At 41.4% G+C, this 22,044-nt stretch overlaps 2 protein-coding genes across 2 annotated transcripts in view; both read right to left on the reverse strand.

The window, feature by feature from the left end:
• Positions 1-5,965, reverse strand: part of NUP133 (nucleoporin 133) — a 60,908-nt gene extending 54,943 nt beyond the window's left edge. The window contains exons 1-2 of the mRNA XM_020281445.2: positions 5,623-5,965; positions 3,693-3,811 (exon numbers count right to left, since the gene is read on the reverse strand). Of these exons, the coding sequence (XP_020137034.1) occupies positions 3,693-3,811; positions 5,623-5,804 (301 nt within the window). The 5' untranslated portion in view covers positions 5,805-5,965. The remainder of the gene's footprint in view (positions 1-3,692; positions 3,812-5,622) is intronic.
• A 3,061-nt stretch (positions 5,966-9,026) lies between these two features.
• ABCB10 (ATP binding cassette subfamily B member 10) overlaps positions 9,027-22,044 on the reverse strand; it is a 32,967-nt gene continuing 19,949 nt past the window's right edge. The window contains exons 8-13 of the mRNA XM_012764359.3: positions 20,826-21,035; positions 17,181-17,260; positions 15,818-15,998; positions 13,574-13,617; positions 11,406-11,440; positions 9,027-10,932 (exon numbers count right to left, since the gene is read on the reverse strand). Coding sequence (XP_012619813.3) covers positions 10,701-10,932; positions 11,406-11,440; positions 13,574-13,617; positions 15,818-15,998; positions 17,181-17,260; positions 20,826-21,035 — 782 coding nt within the window. The 3' untranslated portion in view covers positions 9,027-10,700. The remainder of the gene's footprint in view (positions 10,933-11,405; positions 11,441-13,573; positions 13,618-15,817; positions 15,999-17,180; positions 17,261-20,825; positions 21,036-22,044) is intronic.

Below are 22,044 nucleotides of genomic sequence, written 5' to 3' on the forward strand. Positions count from 1 at the left end.
TGACTATATAAAACATTTCAAGGAAAAACCATGTGCTTCAAAAGAACATGATTTTCAAGTAAGAGCTAAATTACTTCATTAAATGATAAATTATTGCATTATATGGAGACAGAGTTACATTCTCTATTAAGTGACAAAAGTAAATTAGTATAATTGCTATGTCTTAAGCATTTGTGGTAAACCTTCATAAATGTGTTAACAGCCCTGGAAATTTAAATGATATGAGCTTTGCTCTTTCCTTAAAGGAATGGTAGAGGGGCAAAATAAAAATTAAAAAGCATCAATAAGGTCCAACCTAAAATAGCAAATCAAGCCCAGGCCAAGTGTGGACTTTTTGCTAAACTGGGATATCTGCTCAGTAATTTCATTTTTTCCTGAAAGCACTACAGTAGCTACAGATCCTTGACTGGTGAGCCCTTGGGGGTTTATTTAACACAGTACTTGGTAGGTTTCCATGTGGGGAAGAGTTCTTCAAGTTTACACATCTCTTTAGTTTACACATCCTGATTTCTAGAGACTCTCTCCTCCGAATTTCTAGATTTGAGACTATATATTATGTTATCAAAATAGTCTAGTAGCATGAACCAGAAAGAGTATGCTAAAAGGTTTAAATGTAATTTAAAAATTTTAGAGGGGGAAAATATATATATTTCCCTCTAATATATGCACACATGTGTGTGTATATATTTATTTAAAACAGAACAACGGATTATGTGCCTCCCATCCTGTTTCCTTTCTTCCCTCCCTCTTAAAAAAATTTTTTTAAAATAAAAATAAAACAGAATAATGCATACAGAGGCTAGTAGTTTACTTGTCTGAAAGCAACTATCCCTAAAGCCCTCAAGGACTGATAGGCAAGATATGCAAGTTCAAGTTGATGAGAAATAGCCCTTTGTCTAGAACGGAGTACTTGAAACTTTGACTTTTTTTTTTTTTGAGACAGAGTCTCACTTTGTTGCCCGGGCTAGAGTGAGTGGAGTGCTGTGGAGTCATCCTAGTTCACAGCAACCTCAAACTCCTGGGCTCAAGCAATACTCCTGCCTCAGTCTCCCGAGTAGCTAGGACTACAGGTATGCATCACCATGCCCAGCTAATTTTTTTATATATATATATATATACACACACACACACACTTTTTTTTTTTTAGTTGTCCAGCTAATTTCTTTGTATTTTTTTTAGTAGAGACGAGGGTCTCGTTCTTGGCTCAGGCTTGTCTCAAACTCCTGAGCTCAAATGATCTGCCTGCCTCGGCCTCCCAGAGTGCTAGGATTACAGGCATGAGCCACTGCGCCCGGCTGAAACTTTGACTGTTATGCACAATATGAAAAACATTTTACATCATGATGTATCACAAACAATTTAAATAAAACAAACAGGCCGGGCATGGCGGCTCATGCCTGTAATCCTAGCACTCTCGGAGGCCGAGGCGGGCAGATTGCTCAAAGTCAGGAGTTCGAAACCAGCCTGAGCAAGAGTGAGACCCCATCTCTACTATAAATAGAAAGAAATTAATTGGCTAACTAATATATACAGAAAAAATTAGCTGAGCATGGTGGTGCATGCCTGTAGTCCCAGTTACTTGGGAGGCTGAGGCAGGAGGATTGCTTGAGCCCAGGAGTTTGAGGTTGCTGTGAGCTAGGCTGATGCCACAGCACTCACTCTAGCCTGGGCAACAAAGTGAGACTCTGTCTCAAAAATAAATAAATAAATAAATAAATAAATAAAACAAAAGTTTCTTAGCATTATATGAAATGCATTCTATTTCCTTTTTTTTAAAATGCTGGTCATGAACCACTAAACTGAACCACTGAACATGAACCACTAAACCACTAAATTGTAGGTTCAGTCACAACCTACAATTCGAAAAAAACATAGTTCCAGAAAAGTCACAAAGCTCTAGAATTGAATCCTTAATAAAAATGACTTAAGGCCACTCTAAACTTTACTCTTTACTGTCACGCAACTCCTCATCCTTAATATTGCCTGAGTTTGTGTTGACCTTATCGTCCAAACTTCCACACTAATTCTCTGCCAACAGAATCTTCTAAAGGTATACCACATTGTTAACTTCATGAATTGGTGCATATAGCCTCTAGGATAGTATATGGGGTCCAGAAATGGAAGCATCACTTGATTTTACTCCATTACTAAACCCAATAATATGAGGCTTTTGTTTTTGGTTGTTTTTTTTTGTTTTTTTTTTTTTGGTTTTTTTGAAGGCTGTATGAATACCTGATCAACATAATAGTCCCTCCTCCTTATCCAAGGTTTTAATTACTTGTTGTCAACTGCAGTCTGAAAATATTAAATGGAAAATTCAAATAAATAATTCATAAATTTTGGCCGGGTGTGGTGGCTCACGCCTATAATCCTAGCACTCTGGGAGGCTGAGGCAGGAGGACTACTCGAAGTCAGGAGTTTGAAACCAGCCTGAGCAAGAGCAAGACCTCGTCTCTACTATAAAAAGAAAGAAATAAATTGGCCAACTAACATATATATAGAAAAAAAAATTAGCCGGGCATGGTGGCGCATTCCTGTAGTCCCACCTACTTGGGAGGCTGAGGCAGGAAGATTGCTTGAGCCCAGGAGTTTGAGGTTGCTGTGAGCTAGGCTGACGTCATGGCACTCACTCTAGCCTGGGCAACAAAGTGAGACTCTGTCTCAAAAAAAAAAAAAAAAAAAAACCCAAAAACAATTCATAAGTTTTAAATTGTAGGCCAGGCGTGGTGGCTCACGCCTGTAATCCTAGCACTCTGGGAGGCCGAGGGGGCTGACTGCTCGAGGTCAGCAGTTCAAAACCAGCCAGAGCGAGACCCCGTCTCTACTAAAAATAGAAAGAAATTAATTGACCAACTAAAAATATATATACAAAAAATTAGCCGGGCATGGTGGCACATGCCTGCAGTCCCAGCTATTTGTGAGGCTGAGGCAGTAGGATCGCTTGAGCCCAGGTGATTGAGGTTGCTGTGAGCTAAGCTGATGCCACGGCATTCACTCCAGCCTGGGCAACAAAGTGAGACTCTGTCTCAAAAATAAATAAATAAATAAATAAATTGCATGCCACTCTAAGAGTAGTGTGATAAGATCTCACACCATCCCACTATGTTCCACTCAGGTCATGAATCATTCCTTTGTCCAGCATATCCATAGTTTATATGCTTCTTGCCTGTTAGTCACTCAGTAGCCGTCTCAGTTATCAGATCAAGTGTTGAGGTATTACAGTGATTTTATGTTCAAATAACCCTTATTTTACTTAATAACGAATCCAAAGCCCAAAGTAGTGCTGCTGGAATATTGTTATAATTGGTCTATTTTAGTATCAGTTATTATTGTCAATCTCTTACTGTGCCTAATTTATAAGTTAAACTTTATCATAGGTATGCGTGTATAGGGAAAAACAAGGTTTCAGGCATCCATTGGGTATCTTGGAACATATCCTCCAAAGATAAAGGGGGGGACAACTGTACAGTACTTAAAACCATTAAAGACTTAGTTGTGTTAGAATGAACTCATTTTGCTTCTCAAATTTATTATAAATCTCAATCACAGTGAAACACTAGCCAGGCTATTCATTTCTCTCCATTTAGGTAAAAGTGTACCAGAGAAAGCACAAATTTCAATCTCTATGACAGATTTAAGCTTCATTTTGAATAGCTATTAATAGTAGAGGCAAATGGAACAATGACACCTACCTTCCGCTAATGTTAGGGCTTCCATGATTTTAACGGGAAGAGAAGATCCAAACGTTTTCACATCATAGTTTGTAGACTCAGTTATGGAGTGGTATGGGAATAATCGTGTAGGTGTTCCTCTAAAGAAAAGAGTCTATATTACTTCACTTACAATTTAAAATTTTCCCCTATACTAATTTTTACGTATATATTTTCACAATAAGGAGACCTTTAATAAACAATAATTAATACTAGCTCATGCACAATGTGAAAAAAACACTGGCTCACCTATACCGGGTAATTAAATGTATTTTTCCTTAAAAAAAAGGCTGACAGAATTTAGGGAAACCTGGCTTCAGACCCTTATGCTCTAGTAATTAGATGCATGCCTCTGTTCACTTAAACTCTGAAACTCTGCTTCCTTAGCTGTGAAAAAAAGGTTGAATGACATTGGTGTTTTCCTTTTTTTTTTTTTTATTTATTTTTTCTTTTTTTTAGAGAAAGACATTTGCTTTGTAACACATTGGTGTTTTTCAAAGTGTGGGTCATTTTGCAGGTCTCAATCAACATTTTTGAGAGACAAAATAATATAAAACATCAACTTTTACCATTTGTTTTGGTCAAAAATGTTTTACAAACATTAGGTTAGATGATCTTTAAGCTTTCGTTTAGTTCTAGAATTTTAAGAATCTACCAGATCTGTGCAACCAAGCAAGAAATTAAATAAGAGCTACAGAATCTGCTGTTACATGGCCTTCAATAGCAGACATAACAGTAGAAATTATATTTTCTTCTAACTCTCCAGTATTAAAGGTATTCTCTTATCATGAAAATTAAATGAAGAGATGTACATACAGAGTAGCTGAGGGCTTTGTTTCCTAACAGAGTATTATACAAAGGTTTTCCTTTAAATAATCATCAGAAGGTAAGAAGGGATTTAAAAAACACACATATTATATAAAGTATAACTTTTATTCTCCAACTTTTCTCAAAAGAAACAGAAAACACAGACAAGGTCAGCAGTTTGAAGAGCACTTTTTAAAATATGCAAAAAAATCAAGGATACAGCGTATTCTTTTATCTTGCTCCCCAGAAAACTATGGCACAGAATATTCTTTAAAAATCAGTTTTCCTTTAAAGCATTGCAAAATTTTATTGATAAATTTTAATCATAAGTTTGAGACCCAGTATTTATTGTTTTCCTCCAGGGGAAAATTCATTTTTGATAGATGAATTCAGAGGAAACTACACAGAAACATGTTATCTTCTAAAGTTTTAGATTATTATGAACATGGAGGGGGGAACGTGATTTTACTGGTGATGTGGATTCACCAGTAGTTTTAGTAACACAACTACGACAGCACTCTTACCTCATTGCTTATGTAAAACCTTTTCCCTATAATTCAGCTACAAAGTTAAATTCTGTAGCTAAAAGCCATTTAATTACCAATCTGCAGATATTAATGGCAGTTACCGTAGCATGTTAGGCATTAAATAATTATTTTTCCAGGGTTGGAGGTCCTCACTGCCATCATCACTTTACATCTGCATGGCGGCTATTCATATCGACTCTTTTTCCCTTAGTGAAGCAGACACAGGTCAGATATATTATCGCCATTTCACAGATGAAGAAAATCACGAGTGACTTACACCAGATCGCAGGGGTAGTAAGAGGGATGGCGATAACCACCGATTTAAACCCAGTTTGTTCTTCACCTCTGCGCAAAGGTAAATCCATGAAAAGTGCAAAGCGAGGGCTGAACTGATAAATTAATCAAAGTTAAGCAGAAATAACCTGCAAGAGTGGAGATGGTCTATTTTCCAATACTTTGGCATTCCCCACTCCACTGCTATCCCTGGTTCCGGAGGCTTCTGGAGACACTACTCCACCTGGCCCACCGAGACCCGTGAGCCTGCCGGTCGCTGGACCCACCCAGGGGCGATCACTTACCGCGAGCTCAGCGAGCTACGCCGGCCGACCGGCGAGAAGAGCACCGGGGAGCTGACTGCAGACCCCAAGGACAGACCCTTTCTGCTTGCCGCCCGGGGCGTGGAGCCCGGCCCGACTCCGGCCAGCAGGCCCCTTCGGGACCCGGGACCCGGGGTCCGGGGAGAAGGGACGGCGGGGAACATGACCAGAAGGAGCAGCGGCGAAGAGCGCGCGAGTTCCGGCCGTGGAGCTGCAGTACCGACAGCGCGCGGAGCTTGAACACGCAAGGGGCGGGAGGACGCGCTTCGATGACGTCACGGGAAGCGCCGAGCCCGCGGAGTGTGATAGGGAGTGGAGGTGGGCGCGCGGCAATGACGTCACCCAGCTGCTTCGAGCCTGCTTGGTTAAGTCGGCAAGGTGGTTGATAGCCGCTGACCTGGAATAGCCGGAGTCGCGAGCTTCCAGGGACCTGGCCCTGGAAATCTAGGCGCCCTTCTCGACTACGCTGGGTGGGACTGGCCCTCCCGCAGCTTGAACTCATTGCTTCTTCGCACACTGTTGGTTCCTGAATCTCTTGAGAAATGAAAGGGTTTCCACAGTCCAAACTGAGTAGGGAGAAAAACGGTCAATCTGACCCTGGTTTCACACTGTGTTACATTTGTTCTCCTCTAGGTTTGTTATCTTCCTGGTCAGCTCTGCACAATCTCATCCACGCTAATGATGCCACAAATCCATATGTCTAACCCAGATCCAGCTCAAAACCCCCAGACCCTTAACAGCTCCCTAGTGGGCATTTTCACCTGGTTGTCCTGTGGACACCTCCTCAATCCACTTGTTAAAAGCTGCATTCATGTTTTTCTTTAGGATCCCTATCCTACTACCGCCTCTGTCCTAGCTTGGTAAAGCTGGCCAATTGACCATGGCAGAAAGAAGGGTTCTGTCCTAGATTCATCCTTCACACTTACCTCCCCCTAAGATCCTTTGGCACATTATAGCTCCTGAGTATCCAGTAGATCACACATTTGCACCGCCTCTGCCCTGGTTCTGGTAATAATCTTTTCCTCAACCACTGCATAGCCTCTTTTTGAGGGGGGGGGGTGAGGGGTCTCTTGCCTCTATCTACCGTTTTTCCCCGAAAATAAGACAGGGTCTTATATTTATTTTTCCTCAGGAAGACACCTTAGGGCTTATTTTCAGGATGTGTTATTTTCCCCTCAAAGCCTCAGCTTGCAGCACGCACAGGATGGCTGGGACCCGATATGCGGAGCCGACCTTGGTGGGGCTGCCCGCACCTTTCCGGTCACCTCTGGGATAGTAGCTGTCACTATGGGGCAGATAAGAAGGGCTGCTAGTCTTCTTTACCGCTCCTCGATGAAACGCATGGGTTGTGCAGATACGCTGCGTAGCCACACCCATCACTAAGTCTTATTATCAGGGTAGGGCTTATATTGCTGCAAATGCTTAGAAATCCTGCTAGGGCTTATTTTATGGGTTGGTCTTATTTTGGGGGAAACATGGTATTAAATAAATTTGTATGTTTTTCTCTTGCTAATCTGTTTTTCATTATAGGGGCCTCAGCCATGAACCTAAGGTGGGAAGAAAAGATATTTCTTTTCCCCTACATGCATACAGTATAAGTCCATTTTTATTTTATTAAAACAGGAGAAAAATACCTCCCCTCTGTACATCCTTCCCAAAGTACCCCCTTGCAATTAAGACCAAACTTTGGCTTAGGTGGAACTAATAGCTGCAGTCAGCAACAGGAAAGCAGCCAGAATGAGTTCCTGCAGATGTGGTAGGGTTGCTAGAACCTCATTCTCAGCAGCATGGTAATTAGGATATTAGAATGGAGAGTCAGGGGAACAATGAACATGGAAATTATCCACACCCAGTCATTTTCAGGGCATTCATCGAATCCTCATCTTATTGACAATGAAACTTTTTAAGATGACTCTAAATTTCAGTGTAGTTTAGAAGTCCTTCAAGAAGTGCAGGACGCATATGTTTTTCTGGGGTTAGCAAACTTTCCGTCAAGCATTCGGTGTGCAGGCCCTATAGTCTCTCCCACAACTACTCCCCCTTGCGGTTGTAGGGCGTAAGCAGCCAGATATAATTCGTACACGAACAAGTGTGGCTGTTCTAATAAAATACACGAAAAAAATTTTCCTGTTTTAATGTGTTATGAAATATTATTTTGATTTTTTCAACCATTTATAACTTTAAAAATTATCCTTAGCTCGAGGAACATATAAAAATGGCCACAGTTCGTTGACTATTGAACGAATTCAAGGAAAGGAGATTACCAGGAAAACTCTACCGTGCCTCAGATGTAAAAACCACCCCTGTAGGAATATTTACAATGTAGTTTTCACATGTCTTTCATGTATATACCTAATGTTTTACAATATTTATATTTGTTTTCATTATTTTTTTATCAGCTCTGGCATTTTTATGGAATAAAATGGATTTCCCCAAATGGAGCCCTACTTTGTAAGAGTGCATTTATGAGGTTTTGGCCTACAATGGTTTAACTTATAATTATTTGCTGGGAAGCTGTCAAGTCCAAGGTCAGGGGAGACCTTACACATGGAGATGAGCCCAGGAGAGTGTACAACAAAACAGTAAGCTCAACAACGTGAAATTTTATCTACACACAGGATTTCAGGTGATGTATCTACACATGTAGGATTTCAGGTGATTTCAACTTTCTTTTTTGCTTATTTTCCAAATTGCTCACATGAACATACATACTGGTCAACGGCTCTCCATGCATATAGGATAAAAGATTTTTCAGCATAGCATTGAGGTTACACCATGACCCAACCCCTGCCTCTCTCTAATGTCTTCTTTTACCACTTCTTGCCTGAAGTTGTATATATCATCAATGCTGAATTAACTTACAACCTGCCTATGCTTATTTCCTCATCTATGAAATTGGGATGATAGACATTTGTCTAAATTACAGGATTGTCACAGTATCAAATGTGGTAACATGTGCAAACACTCTGCAGACAAAAAAGTGATACTAGAACACAGTGTTAGTAACCACACCTCTGTGTGTTGCTTAGCTATTTTCTTGTTTTTAATTTTAACCTGCCTTACCACTCCTTCTGAACTAGAAGGTCCTTAAAGTCAGAAACTGTGCTTTATTCATTTGTCATCAACCCCACAGCACAGTCTCCTGTCCATGGTGGGGGCAGAGGCTACTTATTTACTGTATTGAAGCAACTAAACAAAATGCTTAAAAATAGCAAGTGAGCAAGGGCATTAACAATCCTTGATAAGGAGGAAAGGAATATAACTTATAATCACTACTCACTTTTCTATATTTGTAATGTTAGCTTTTTCTTTATTCCTGAGTCTCCACAAATTCTAGTAAGAAATTGAATGTAGTAAAAAGTTTTATAAGAAGTGACAGACACAGATAAAGTTCACTATAAATTTTAATCTATGATATAAAATGTTACCCAAAGACACAATTGAACATCTTGTATCAGAAAATAAAATATAACAATCAAATTAAATTTTGTAAATATTTCTATGGCACAAGAAGATATATCCAACCTTGGATCTATCTATAGATTTCTGCAGATCCAACCTTGTAATTATGTTTTGTTTGCTTTCTGTAAACCAAACTATAACAGCAAACTGTATAAAGAACACAAATATAGTTTATTAAAATGATTGTCACAGATATACTATTTACTAATTCAAAGAACACGAAATTCATTCATGCGATCCATTTTATCCATTAATAAATTCCTTTATGTAGAAGGAAATATAATGCTTCTCATGGAATAGTGGTTTCTTTTTCCAGTATAACTAGGGAGCTAATAAACACTTAGTGCATGAGAAAATTTCCATTTCATTCACATCAACATAATTACTTCTTAGGTTTTGGCATCATCAATGTACAATAAGCACCTTTTCTTGAGGCAACATCAAATTAACAGCACTGATATGAGATAGGGGAAATCAGCATCCAGAATTTTGAAATATTTAGGTGAATCAAGCTATAACCATAAATATTAATCAAAGAAAAAGCCTTATTAATGTCTTCTTTTCAAGAGAATAACACATTCTTAAGGTTTCTTGTTATTTGATAGAATAGCAAGGACTTCTAAACTTTCTTCAAATGTCTTAAGACTAAAAATCAGTTATAGTCTTCAGATTTTAGCCTTATTAATGAAATTCCAAAAGTATTATAAAAGAGTATAAAATTCAATGCCTGGGAATTATACATTTTTAACATATATTTCAAAATACGTTCATTCAGACAACTTAAATGTCGAATTCATTTTTATTTATCTTTCTTAAAAATAACTGGCAGTTCATGCCTTCTTTCCCAAAAGTACTCATACAAATAAGTGAATAAAGAGAAGTTTTTCTATTCAAAGTTGGGGGCTTCTTCCCTCTTTAAAACTCACCAGTCTTTCATGTGCCAAAATATTGAAATCTGCACACATTTAAACACAGTCACATCCCACAGGAACATATATTCCTAAACTTTCACACCTTTGAAGACACAGGAGACAAGCAAGAAATAATGTCCCTTCTCTCCGTGTGACATTAACTGCTTCTGTCTATGTATCAGTCAGAGTCACTTCATGAGATGATCGGGATAAAACAAAGGGCTAGATTTTCATTTTCTATTACTCTACCTAGTAAAATTAGACTCAAAGCAGGTGGAATACTATCCAAGAATTACACAGTGATTGGTAAACTGGCCTAAAATAATTAGGCTTTTTGTTTATAATTCCCTTTTAAAAGTTGTCATTTGACAATAGCTTCAACCTTTAACAGCAGGCAAAAGAAAATGAGGTGCCATGCTATATTAATTAAAATAGTCCAAGATAAAAGTACAAAACCTGAAAATAACTTCAGTGCTATAGACATTTAGAAAGTTACAATTATTAAAACTCTGAATAAAAAGTTCTCGTGAATAAAATAATATTTTACACACTTTGGAAAAATAAGCATATTTCAAATAACTCGATGTATGATTTACAGATTTCATTCAGTCTCTTAAGTTTTTTCTTCCGCAAAAGCACTGTTTTGTTTTAAAGTCTCTCATATTCAATTTACCAGTAATTGCTTCTTTATGCTGAAATAAAACTTTGTTTGTTCATCAGTTTTCTGTACATCCCATCTGGTTTTGAAAGCAGTTCTTCGTGTTTCCCATACTCGGTAATTTTTCCTTGGTCAAGAACAGCAACCATATTAGCATTCTTAATGGTGGACAGCCGATGGGCGATAATTAACACTGTTCTTCCTTCCATCAGTCGATCCAGAGCTTCCTGGACAAGGTACTCATTTTCAGCATCCAGGGCACTGACACAGGAACACACACGCGAGAAAGCAAAAGATGTCAGCGCCACGTATATAATATACCCACGTGCTTCCTGATGCATGCGCGGTGGCCCCTCATGAGCAGTGAATTTTTACTATGATCAAAATTTCAACTGCCTGGGCTAAAGATACTATAAGAAAGAAGCTTGGGATTCCCTGATCTCCATAAAACTACGCTGTGATATAAGCAGAAAAGCATTCTGCACAGTGGCTCGTTACAGAGTGATTAGGGCTTCATCACAAGCGTGTTTGAATTGGAACTAGAACCCTCGACTCCTGACTCAGTTTGCCCACTACCTCTCACCTGCCATTATTAATTCAGACTCCATCACTTTAAAATAAGGGGGGGGGGGAAGTGTTTTCAGTTGTGTCACTTTGAAGGACAGAACCGAAAGTTTTTGGTGAAGGAAGAATTTAGTTTAATACAATTACGCATTTTATTAAGATATCCTCACCTGGTGGCTTCATCTAGGAGAAGAATTTTGGGATTCTAAAGAAGGACAAAAAAAAAATGAAAAGAAAAAATAATTTTATTAGAAAAACACAAACTCTCAGCAATAAAAAGGAATGAAATTATGACCCATGCCGTAAGGTGGATGGACCTTGGAAACATTATGCAAAGTGAAGGAAGCCAGACACGGAGGACAGTATCTTGTATGATTTAATTTATGTGAAATGTCCAGAGCAGGCACATGTCTAGAGGCAGAAAGCAGATTAGTGGTTACCTGGGGCTGGGGCCAATGGGGGAAGTAAGGGAGGTGTGGGGAGGGCTGCTAACAGATAGAGTGTCTCTGGTTGAGGGTGATGAAAACGTTCTAAAATTCATCGTGATGATGGATGCACAACTCTGAATACACTAAAAACCATTGAATTGTATTCTTTAAATGGTTACATTATGTAGTATGTGAATTATATCTCAGTAAAGCTGTTACAAAAAAAGAAAAACACAAACTCATAAGTGTCTTCGTTAAGTACATAAATGGAAGAGTTATAGCCGATTTTAAACTATTATCACAGCAACCATCTGACCAGATATTGTTTACAGCATAGTTTTATCCTGCTGGTCAATCAACTGACAGTGTGAGGTAGGAATCTACAATGAGTGAGACAAGGTCTATAACTCTCAGGTCTTACTTATAGTTTATTTAGAACTATCAAACTAACACATAAAACAGAAAAAAAAAAGAGTAAGCTGATATAGATAACACATTATATTCTAGCTTTGCCTAGAATTTCGCTCTACCCACAAGAAATTAAAACATACATCCCCCCAAAAAAGGTGCATACCATTCATTCATATGTTATTTACAATAGCCCCAAACTAGAAATGACCCAAATGCTCATCAACCATTGAATGGATCCACAAATAGGGGTGCGCTTTCTACTCAGCAGCAGAAAGGAAGGAGGTACTGATACAAGGTATAGAATGGAGAAGCCTCAGAAACATTATGCTTCTACTAAGTAAAAGAAGCTAGAGCCAAAGACCATATATCACTGGGTTCCATTTATTTGAAATGTCCAGAAAAGCAAATCTAGACAGAAAGTAGATTTGTAACATCCTGGGGCTGGGATGGGGAAAAGACCACAAAAGGGCATGAAGGATCTTGTTGGGGCTGATTTCTAGAAGTGTTCTAAAATTGGACTGTGGGTATAACCAGCTCTGTAAATTTACTAACAATCACTGAAAAGTACATTTAAAATGGGTGAATTTTGTGGTATGTAAATTATGCTTCAATAAAGCTGCTTTAAAAAAAATCACCCATAAATCTGAGAATAGTTAGATAACAAAGGGGATCAGTCCCTTAAAAATAGAACGTCTTTATATATATATATATATATATATATATAAAAAAAATAGAACGTCTTACTTCCAGCTAAAATGGCTCTTTCCTCTCCTCTAAGGAGCCTTGTCTAAGTCCTTCAGTTCTGCACTATTCGATTTAGCAGTTGATTATAGATTATGCAAATGCGGGTGCTTGCACTGTTTGATATATTGAGTTAATAACCACTGTTCCACTGTTAGATAATATGCTTCTTTTTTTTTTTTTTTTTTTTAAGACAGAGTTTCACTTTGTTGCCTAGGATAGAGTGAGTGCCATGGCATCAGCTCAGCTCATAGCAACCTCAATCTCCTGGCTCAAGCGATCCTACTTGCATCAGCCTCCTGAGTAGCTGGGACTACAGGCATGCACCACCATGCCCGGCTAATTTTTTGTATATATATTTTTAGTTGGTAAATTAATTTCTTTGTATTTATAGTAGAGACGGGGTCTTGCTCAGGCTGGTTTTGAACTCCTGACCTTGAGCAATCCGCCCGCCTCGGCCTCCCAGAGTGCTAGGATTACAGGCGTGAGTCACCGCGCCTGGCCGATGATATGCTTCTTGATGAGGGGTCCACGTGTTAAAAGTTTTCTCCCTCTGACAACCTTAGCACAGGAGATCCTTGTTAAATATAGGCAACACGCACCCCATGGAACTCCCAATTTATCTTTCACCATAACTGTCACCCATATACCTACTCTCCCTCTCCAAAATAAAAAAAAGAAGACAAACAGCAAACACAAATTACAACGTCCCCAATAAAAACAGTACAAAGAAACCAGCCAAGTGGCTCCAGGCTTACCTTAAGCAGAGCACGGGCAATTGCAATCCGCTGTTTCTGCCCACCTGACAAAGACAATACATTTTTTAAAAGCCTTAACAAAAATTTTTGATAACAGACTGTTCTGATAAGCCGTATGGCAATTTGACGGTAATTTCTTCAGGTAACCATCGCTGAGACCAATAGAACAGAAACCCATTTTTAAATATATTGTCTCCCCATTGATCTCAAAATTACTAACAGCAATCATAACTAACATTAATTGAGGATTTCCCATATACTAGGCATTTTCTAAATGCAGTACATGTATTATCTCATTTAATCTTTTAAAAAAATCCTATGAGGTAGGCCCCATAATTATTCCCACCTTACAGATGATAAATGGAGGCACAAAGTAACATGTTCAAGGTCTCACAGTTGATAAGCAGTGGAGCCACAGCCTGAACCTACACAGTGTGAAGGGCTATGGTTTTTTCAAAAATGTGGAGAGCTACACTTTTTTTTTTTTTTTTTGGAGTCTTTCTCTGTTGCCTGGGCTACAGTGCAGCAGCGTCATCATAGTTCACTGCAACCGCTGAGTAGCTGGGACTACTGGTGTGTGCCATCCCATCTGGCTAATTTTTTCTATTTTTAGTAGAGACGGGGTCTCCCTCTTGTTCAGGCTGGTCTCAAACTCCTGACCTCAAGCAATCCTCCTGCCTTGGCCTCCCAGAGTGCTAGGATTCCAGGTGTTGAGCCACCATGCCCAGCCAGGGCTAGACTTTTAATCACTATGCATACCTCCTCCCTAATAGAGTATCCAATGTAGTAAGGAAACTAGGGTGCTTGAAATGTCTGGCAGCAAAGGGCACTGATGATGCTGGGACAGGTAACTCATTCTATCATCCTGCTCAGCAGCACCTATTCTTCACACATGCTATTCTCTCCATGTTCTCCTCTTTTCCCTGCTTAAAGGCATTTATGGTAGTGTGTGTGTATGGAGGTTACAAACAGAGTAAGCTACTCTTTTCTTAAACTTGAATTCTACTGGCCAGGCCTAGTGGCTCACGCCTATAATCCTAGCACTCTGGGAGGCAAGGCGGGCGGATTGCTCGAGGTCAGGAGTTCAAAACCAGCCTGAGCAAGAGTGAGACCCTGTCTCTACTATAAATAGGAAGAAATTAATTGGCAAACTAGTATATATAGAAAAAATTAGCCGGGCATGGTGGCACATGCCTGTAGTCCCAGCTGCTCAGGAGTCTGAGGCAGAAGGATTGCTTGAGCCCAGGAATTTGAGGTTGCTGTGAGCTAGGCTGACGCCATGGCATTCACTCTAGCCTGGGCAACAAAGTGAGACTCTGTCTCAAAAAAAAACCTAAAAAAACCACAAATTCTACTAACAGCAAGCAAGCAAACTAAGGGTGGGTTTGGGGGGAGGCGGGCAGACCAGAGGTCAGAAGTCTGTGGTGATTCCCTCCCTCCCTTCCTCCAGGGACAATACTCCCAAGTCGCACTCTGAAAGTATCAGAGGGCTCACTCCTCCCAGTTTATGTTGTTTTATAAAACCAAATTCCAGCCTGGGCATGGTGGCTCACGCCTGTAATCCTAGCACTCTGGGATGCCAACGCAGGCAGATCGCTCAAGGTCAGGAGTTAGAAACCAGCCTTAGCGAGAGTGAGACCCCCGTCTCTACTAAAAATAGAAAGAAATTAATTGTACAACTAAAATATACAGAAAAAATTAGCTGGGCATGGTGGTGCATGCCTGTAGTCCCAGCTACTTGGGATGCTGAGGCAGGAGAGTCGCTGGAGTCCAGGAGTTTGAGGTTGCTGTGAGCTAGGCTGATGCCACAGCACTCTAACTCAGGCAAGAGAGTGAGACTCTGACTAAAAAAAAAAAAAAAAAAAAACCACCAACCAAATTCTATTTTTGGTGATAATAACATCCCTTTTAAACTGCCTCTACTTTATAAAAATCATACGCAATAAGCTTAAAACCTTTTTGTTTGAAATTTTCTGTGACCCAGGCATGGTGGCGCATGCCTGCAGTGCAGCTCACTCAGGAGGCTGAGGCAGGAGGATTGCTTGCACCCAGGACACTGAGGTAGCAGTGAGCTGTGATCGCACCACTGCACTCCAGCCTGGGTGACAGAGCAATACCCTGTCTCTGAAGAAAAAAAAAAAAAAAGGATAAGAAGGAAAATAATATTGCAATATGGAAATGTTTGGAGAGTTCTTTGGAGCCCACAGTTTTGGCTATTAACACAAAGCAGTGACAAAAACACACCTGAGAGGAGAACGCCCTTTTCTCCGACCACAGTGTTGAACCCTTGAGGGAAGTTCCGAATGAAAGCATCCGCGTTGGCCACCTCGGCCACTCTCCCCACCTGCTCGGCGGTCACCGAGGAAGGGTCGTCGGCACCATAAGCGATGTTCTCGGCGATGGAGCAAGAAAATAAAATGGGTTCCTGCCAAGTGGAAATAAAACTTATCTGTCACACATTTCAGAACAAACTGCCACCATGTCTACTAAGTAGAGAGGAGCTTTAGTACGGTACTTAAATCTAAGAAACTATCAAAGTGTTATTTTCTTGGTTCTCCTTCCTCATTCTCCATAAATTTGCCCAGAATTTTTAAAAACTCATTGTTTTACCATAAACAGGAGTGATTGTCTCATCTGTAGTTCTACTCGCCCTGCAGTAGCCATAAGAACCGGTGACAGGTACCATCAAGGTGCCTGGCACACGGTAGGAACTTCGTAAATGTGAGTCCTCTCACTTAGGAATCGTAAGGCACTGTATGGCCCCAAGTCCATCTGCACTGTCCAGCTGCCTGCCTTCCACTGGGGACGAAGGGGGAAGCCCTCTCTATCCGTTACTTTCTGAAATGCATACAAACCAGATGGGAACATGACCTGTGAACACAAACCCTGTGAATTAGTTCTAAAAAGCAAGCAAACCTCAGCCTCTTTTCTCCATCCTTAATAATGCACACTGTTAATATCCCCACACTACTGAGCACCCCATCACTACCCACCTGCCTCCCCCTAGTTAAGTGGGGTGAGGGTGAGCTCACCACAGGGAGGCTCAAAAATGTGAGGAGGCTCAGCTTTGTCTGCCATGGGCACAGATTGGCAATAAAAATTAAAACAGCTGTGGCAACATTTCCCTGCCCCAGATGGTCTTAGAAAATCAGCCTTATCGAAGAAACCACATTACATTAACATTCTGCTGTGAAGTCTGCAACTTTTTTGCAAGAGGACCCTGGCTCTTGCCACAGTCTTTGGTTGCTTCTCCCTGAAGCTCATTATGCAGAACAGTAGACTGTGGCTAGGGATAAAAATGGAATTAGGGAAGAGTCAGTCAAAGCCTTTATCATTTTCTCCCCATCCCCTATATCAGCATGACCAAATGACATCAGTCTGCAGCTTTTGGTTCATAAGTCAATGCTTTGACTGGTTCAAGTGTTCAGGGTTTTCCAGGGAACAGTGCTATTTGCAAATCTAAACAACCTGCCATGAGAGATGAGTTTAATACATCTGGAAAACTTCCATTCCTTCTCTCTTGAGAAGCTCAAGACCAGGGAGAAAAGTGAATGACGAAAGCAATTTCAAAAGAAAGTGAAATAGAAACGGAAGCTTCTCTTTTTACCTGACTCACTGTCCCAATCTTGGATCTCAGCCAGACTGGATTTAGCTGACGGATGTCATGGCCATCAAGACTGATAGTTCCTTGTAGAGAGGAAAGAAAAGAGTCACTAAGCATCATGGCACCGATGACTAACACAGAAAGGATCCAGTGGAAACATTTCAGACTCAATTTTTTAAAGATTTGAAATATACTCAAAATCTCCAAATGGAATCTAAAACCATCATGTTTCGTGGAATTTCAGAGCTAAAAGGGACTTTCTGGATTGTGGAAGTCTATTGTCTACCTACACTGGCTAGATGACCATCTCACCTAGTTCATCCATCCAGCTTGTCTTCTTGCACCCTGGAGCCCCTCAAGTGACTTACGAGTCCACCAATGAGATGCACTTGTGCAAAGCCTTGATTCAAAAGAGAATTACATGGGAGAGGGGCAAGCCATAAGGTCCACTTGCTGGCACCAATGATTGGCTGAAGTGGCACAGCTGTAAAGCTAGCACCCATGACAGTGGCTAATGCTGCAGCTTCCTGATCATGCCGGTGTTAGCAACTACCTTGAATGCCTGGTTCTCAGGTGAAGTTCTGAGAAGTTTCCTAGAAGTTCAGCCGAGAATTCATTTTGTCAACCCTGACAGTGGTTTTTTTTTTTAGTACTTTTATTACTCTTTAAAATATTCCTTTCTGGGCTGGGCGTGGTGCTCACATCTGTAATCCTAGCATTCTGGGAAGCCTAGGTGGGCAGATCGCTCAAGGTCAGGAGTTAGAAACCAGCCTGAGCAAGAGCAAGAGCAAGACCCTGTGTCTACTAAAAAATAGAAAGAAATTAATTGGCCAACTAAAAATACATAGAAAAAATTAGCTGGGCATGGTGGCACATGCTTGTAGTTCCAGCTACTCGGGAGGCTGAGGCAGCAGGATCGCTTGAGCCCAGGAGTTTGAGGTTGCCGTGAGCTAGGCTGACACCATGGCACTCTAGCTGGGGCAACAGAGTGAGACTCTGTCTCAAAAAGAAAAAAAAAATTCCTTTCTGCATAAACTTAGTCAAAGGTTGGCCGGGCGAGGTGGCTCACGCCTGTAATCCTAGCACTCTGGGAGGCCAAGGCAAAAGTTAGCCGGGCATGGTGGCGCATGCCTGTAGTCCCAGCTACTCGGGAGGCTGAGGCAGGAGGATCGCTTGAGCCCAGGAGTTTGAGGTTGCTGTGAGCTAGGCTGACACCACGGCACTCACTCTAGCCTGGGCAACAAAGCGCGACTCTGTCTCAAATAAATAAATAAACAAACAAACAAACAAACAAACTTAGTCAAAGGGGAATCTATTATCTGCAACTAAGAATCCGATCAATACTGTGGCAGAGCTTTTAAATAATCAGATGCTAACTCTGTGACCCTCACCAACAGAATTAATTCTACACGTTGAGAGTACCCGACAGTACTTGGAGATCCTGGCGACAGTGACAGCATAAGAAATGCCATTCCTCCTCAGTTAGTGCTGTGGAACTACAGGGAGTACAGACTACTCTACCCATCCGTCCCCAGTCTTTTTGGCACCAGGGACTGGTTTCTTAGAAGACAATTTTCCCACAGACTGGGGGGAGGGATGGTTTCGGGATGATTCAAGCGCATTATGTTTATTGTGCAGTCAGACCTCTCTACTAATAAGAATCTGTATTTGCAGCCGCTCCCCAGCGCTAGCATCACCGCCTCAGCTCCACCTCGGATCATCAGGCATTAGACTCTCGTAAGGAGCTCAACCTGGATCCACAGCACGAGCAGTTTATAGTAGGGTTTGTGCTCCTGTGAGAATCTAAGGCAGCAGCTGATCTGACAGGAGGCGGGGCTTATGCAGCGATGAGAGCCATGGGGAGCAGCGGGACACACAGATGAAGCTTCATTTGCTCTCCTGTTGCTCACCTCCTGCTGTAACGGCCTGGTTCTTCACAGGCCATGGACCAGTACCAGTCTGCGGCCTGAGGGTTGGGCACTGTAGCTATAGCCCACGCAGCAGAAATCCACATGCTATTTCCTTTCTCCTTGATTTATTCACCACGATGAAACTAGAGACTCGATATTTTTACTTAATTTGTACCCACCTGTGCTACTTCCTTTCTCCTTGATTTATTCACCATGATGAAACTAGAGACTCAATATTTTTACTTAATTTGTACCCATCCTAACTAGGATGTTTCTTTCTTTTATTTATTTATTTATTTAGAGACAGGGTCTTGCTCTGTTGCCTAGGCTGAAGTGCAATGGTGTGATCATAGTTCACTCAAATTCCTGGGCCCAAGAGATCCTCCCACTTCAGCCTCCCGAGTAGCTAGGTGTACAGGCTTGTGGCACCACATCCAGCTAATTTTCTTATTTTTTGTAGAGACAGAATCTCACTATGTTGCCCAGGCTGGTCTCAAACTCCTGGCCTCAGGTGATCCTCCCACCTTGGCCTCCCAAAGTGCTAGGATTACAGATGTGAGCCACTATATCTGGCCTTTGGATTTTTTTAAACTGAGAATTTTATGTAGCAAGTCAATAGTGAATTGAGACAGTGATTCTAGAGGCAAACAGTGTAGTAAAACCCATTTTAATCCAGGTGGTGATTCCGTGGGTCAGGATTTACAAGCCAAATAATCATCTGACACATAACTGATTCTCCTATTATGTTTTAACCAAAAAGCACAAACACAAAGATATAAACCATTGTTTTTCAATTCACAATTCAGGCCAGGCATGGTGGCTCATGCCTGCAATCCCAGAGGATCATGGAGGCTGAGGCAGGAGCATCACCTGAACCCAGGAGTTTGAGGTTACAATGAGCTATGATAGGGGCCACTGCACTTCAGCCTGGATGACAGAGTGAAACCCTGTCTCTAAAAATAAATTAATTAATCAAATTAAATTAATTCATGATTTGATTTTTAGTAAAACACCTCTTGTTTTCTCAATCCAAAATCAAATCAGTATAGAATATCTACTCTAGGTAGGATATAAAGAAGTAAAATAACATGCTCTCTGTTCTTAAAGATGCTATAATCCAGTTAAAAATAAAATAAAAACTAGAATGAGAAAAATCTATTAAGAAAATCCCTACTAGTTCAAAATACTTTCAGTGGAGCAGCCACACAAAAGTGGATCCCTAATTGTCAAACTGACTGTCTGCACATTAAGGGTGAAGTGGGCCTCAGGCAGAGGCTTCCCCGAGCTCCCTGAGGCTTCTGCACTCAGCAAGCACAGAGAGGTGCTCCAGAGTGCTCCTCCAGAGTGCTGCTGAGGGGCGGGGGTGTCCAGCAGCACAGGGGCACCTTTTCGGAGCTGCCGAGCATGGCCTCACCCGCCCTACTCCCAGGAGAGCGCATGTCAGAAGGAGACACCAGCATGGGAGGTGGGGAGGTGGAATTCAGGGAGTCACTCTGGACTTGAAGAGGTAGGACACAAAATAGTACAAAATGCCTGGCAGGCCTCTGCAGGAGCTGTCATATACCCCTACAAGTGACACCTTCTGTTTGAGGGATTTTCTGTCCCAGGAAGAAACCCACTAGCACTTAAAACTCTCACTGTGGAAGGTCTCTGCATAACTGGATCCTCTCCCCGGGCACAGGATAGGAAGAAAGGCTCGGGAGTGTCCCCCTGAGCCACAGCACGCTGAACCGCTTACCAGAAATGGGGTCATACAACCGCAGGAGGAGTGAAACCACTGTTGATTTGCCAGAACCACTTGGGCCAACCAGCGCTGTGACAGATCCTGATGGGACAGAAAGGCTGAAATCCTGAAATATGGGCGCCCCTGGGCGAGCTGGGTAGGCAAAATGCACATTCTTAAACTCCAAAGCTCCCTGGAAGCTCTTCTCATTTAAGATGACCCCCTCTGAAACATAAGGTGAAATGTTAATTACTTAAAGCAAAAATCCAATTCACAGCTGAACTCAGTTCTCCTACTTCTCTGCCTATGGAAGGATTGCACCCCCCACAGCTAGTCCTAGAACACGAAGTCTCTGTGGGCAGGTCAGAAAGCAGGCCTCTTACCATGTGCTGACTCTGCATCTACTATGGGCATCATGCTACACATATATAGTCTTTGACCCTTATAATCCAGAGAGGTAAAAATTACAATTCCAATTTACTAATGAGGACCACAACAGACAACGGCTTGCCCAAGCTAACAAGCAGTAGAGTTAAGATCTACCTTTGCAACAGTCTGGCTTCAAATCCAGTGGCCTTCCCCCTATGCCATTGCCTCTGTGTAGCTCCCCTGGTCCAGAGTTTATTTTATCTGTCCCTAATATTGGGGCAGAAACGTTTTGAAAGAATGATAATGAACAGGGAAGTGTTGCACAAGAGCCACACAACTGGAGGGGGATCGGGGATCTCTTCTGCCCTGGTATTAACTTGCTGCTGACTTGGGAGACACTGTTAAACCTCTCTCAGTTGGGCTTATTTCTTACAGGCTACCATACTGAAGAATATTGGGTTCTTACTTACTGACGTGGGCTATCTAACAATGTCCTAGGAATCAGTAAGTTATTGGGAGTGTTTACGACTCATATCCATTTCTCCTGGGTCTTAGTTGGTTGGTCCAGGCCCCATGCTCTAGGGAAGTCACTGATAAAGGAGATGGCTCTTGCCAGTTTGTACTAGCCCCCACCCTACCCTAAAATGCCAAGACATTTAGAGGCCTTTATCTCTATGATCCCCCCTCCTTTCTTCCCATCCAAACTCTCCATACAGATGTCAGAATCACTGAGGAATTTCAATCTGGTGGACTGGCTCGGGTCCTTCCTATATTCATGCCCCTGGACTGCACTGCCTTCTATCCTGCCACTGGTCGGAATAATCAGCTGCAGAGAGGTGAACAGTGGGCACCACACTATGTGTTC

Source organism: Microcebus murinus, chromosome 19 (genome assembly GCF_040939455.1).
Source record: "Microcebus murinus isolate Inina chromosome 19, M.murinus_Inina_mat1.0, whole genome shotgun sequence".
Taxonomy (NCBI): Eukaryota; Metazoa; Chordata; class Mammalia; order Primates; family Cheirogaleidae; genus Microcebus; species Microcebus murinus.